We start from the raw sequence: 1048 nt of genomic DNA on the forward strand, positions 1-1048 counted from the left end.
AGTAATGTTTTGTCAGATGAATGAATTTGTGGAGGTTATTGTCTTATAGGCAAGTCTCTGCTATACTGATGCAGAGTCTTGCATTTGCTACAGTTCTTGGCATAATTTCAATGTACCACATATAAAACTCAGATCTTCAGAGTTACCCTGAGGATGGTTTGGGAAAATGCCATAGTCATCTAACTTTTTTCTTTTAAATCAAGCTGGGTCCTCTTTCTCCTCTCCCCATCTGCCCCCATCCCTGCTAGATGAGCTTGGGGCAGAGGGCGAAGCTGACCTGCACCCCTGATGTGGCATATGGAGCCACAGGCCACCCCGGTGTCATCCCTCCCAATGCCACCCTCATCTTTGACGTGGAGCTGCTCAACTTAGAGTGAAGGCAGGAAGGAACTCGAGGTGGCTGGAGATGGTTGCGGCTCACCCTCCTAGCCTGCTCTGTCACTGGGATGGCCCCTCTGGTTTGGGGCTTTTGATCAGTGTGCTGACCTCACCGCCCCACGGCATTATCCATTCTCTCTGCCCCAATTGCTCTGTATGTGTTTGTCATTGTTCATGCACATCCTTGCTTGAGGAAACTTTGGTTGCAGATGGAAACATTTTAGGTTGTGCATTTTGTGTGATGCATGTAGTAGCCATTCCTGATCACGGACTGCAGATTTCTTGTTTGCACAATCAACACTGCCTTACCTTCACTTAAGCCAGACACACAAGGTGCTCAGATATGAAATGTACATGGTGTACACAGAGGGACTTGAGCCAGTTACCTTTGCTGTCACTTTCTCTCTTATAAATTCTGTTGGCTGCTCAGTTAAACAATGTCCTCTTTGGAAATAATATATAAAATAAAAGTTCTGTGCTTGACAAATTCCTGTCTATCCTTATTATGGGTAGGAAGTGCTTTAAGGACCACAAGCCAGTTTGTCCATGGGGAAAAGAATGGAAAAGAGGGTTTCAAGTGGCTAGGAGAGACAATAAATATAATAACTACCATGTGCGCATTGTACATGCTGGGCCTTGTTCTATATACTTTTTTTTTTTTTTTTTTTTT

The 1048-nt window shown here is 44.4% G+C and overlaps 1 protein-coding gene across 4 annotated transcripts in view; it reads left to right on the forward strand.

Moving 5' to 3' along the window:
• Positions 1-865, forward strand: part of FKBP1B (FK506 binding protein 1B) — a 12953-nt gene extending 12088 nt beyond the window's left edge. For 2 of the 4 annotated variants that reach the window (XM_023511864.1, XM_003787433.2), the window contains exon 4: positions 249-865. In XM_023511864.1, coding sequence (XP_023367632.1) covers positions 249-377 — 129 coding nt within the window. In that variant the 3' untranslated portion in view covers positions 378-865. Of the gene's footprint in view, positions 1-203 lie in introns of all 4 variants that reach the window. The other 2 variants (XM_003787434.3, XM_023511863.1) reach the window with 2 other exon arrangements.
• Positions 866-1048: the final 183 nt, after the last annotated feature.

Source organism: Otolemur garnettii, unplaced genomic scaffold, assembly GCF_000181295.1.
Source record: "Otolemur garnettii isolate 467f Iridium unplaced genomic scaffold, OtoGar3 scaffold00022, whole genome shotgun sequence".
NCBI classification, from domain to species: Eukaryota; Metazoa; Chordata; class Mammalia; order Primates; family Galagidae; genus Otolemur; species Otolemur garnettii.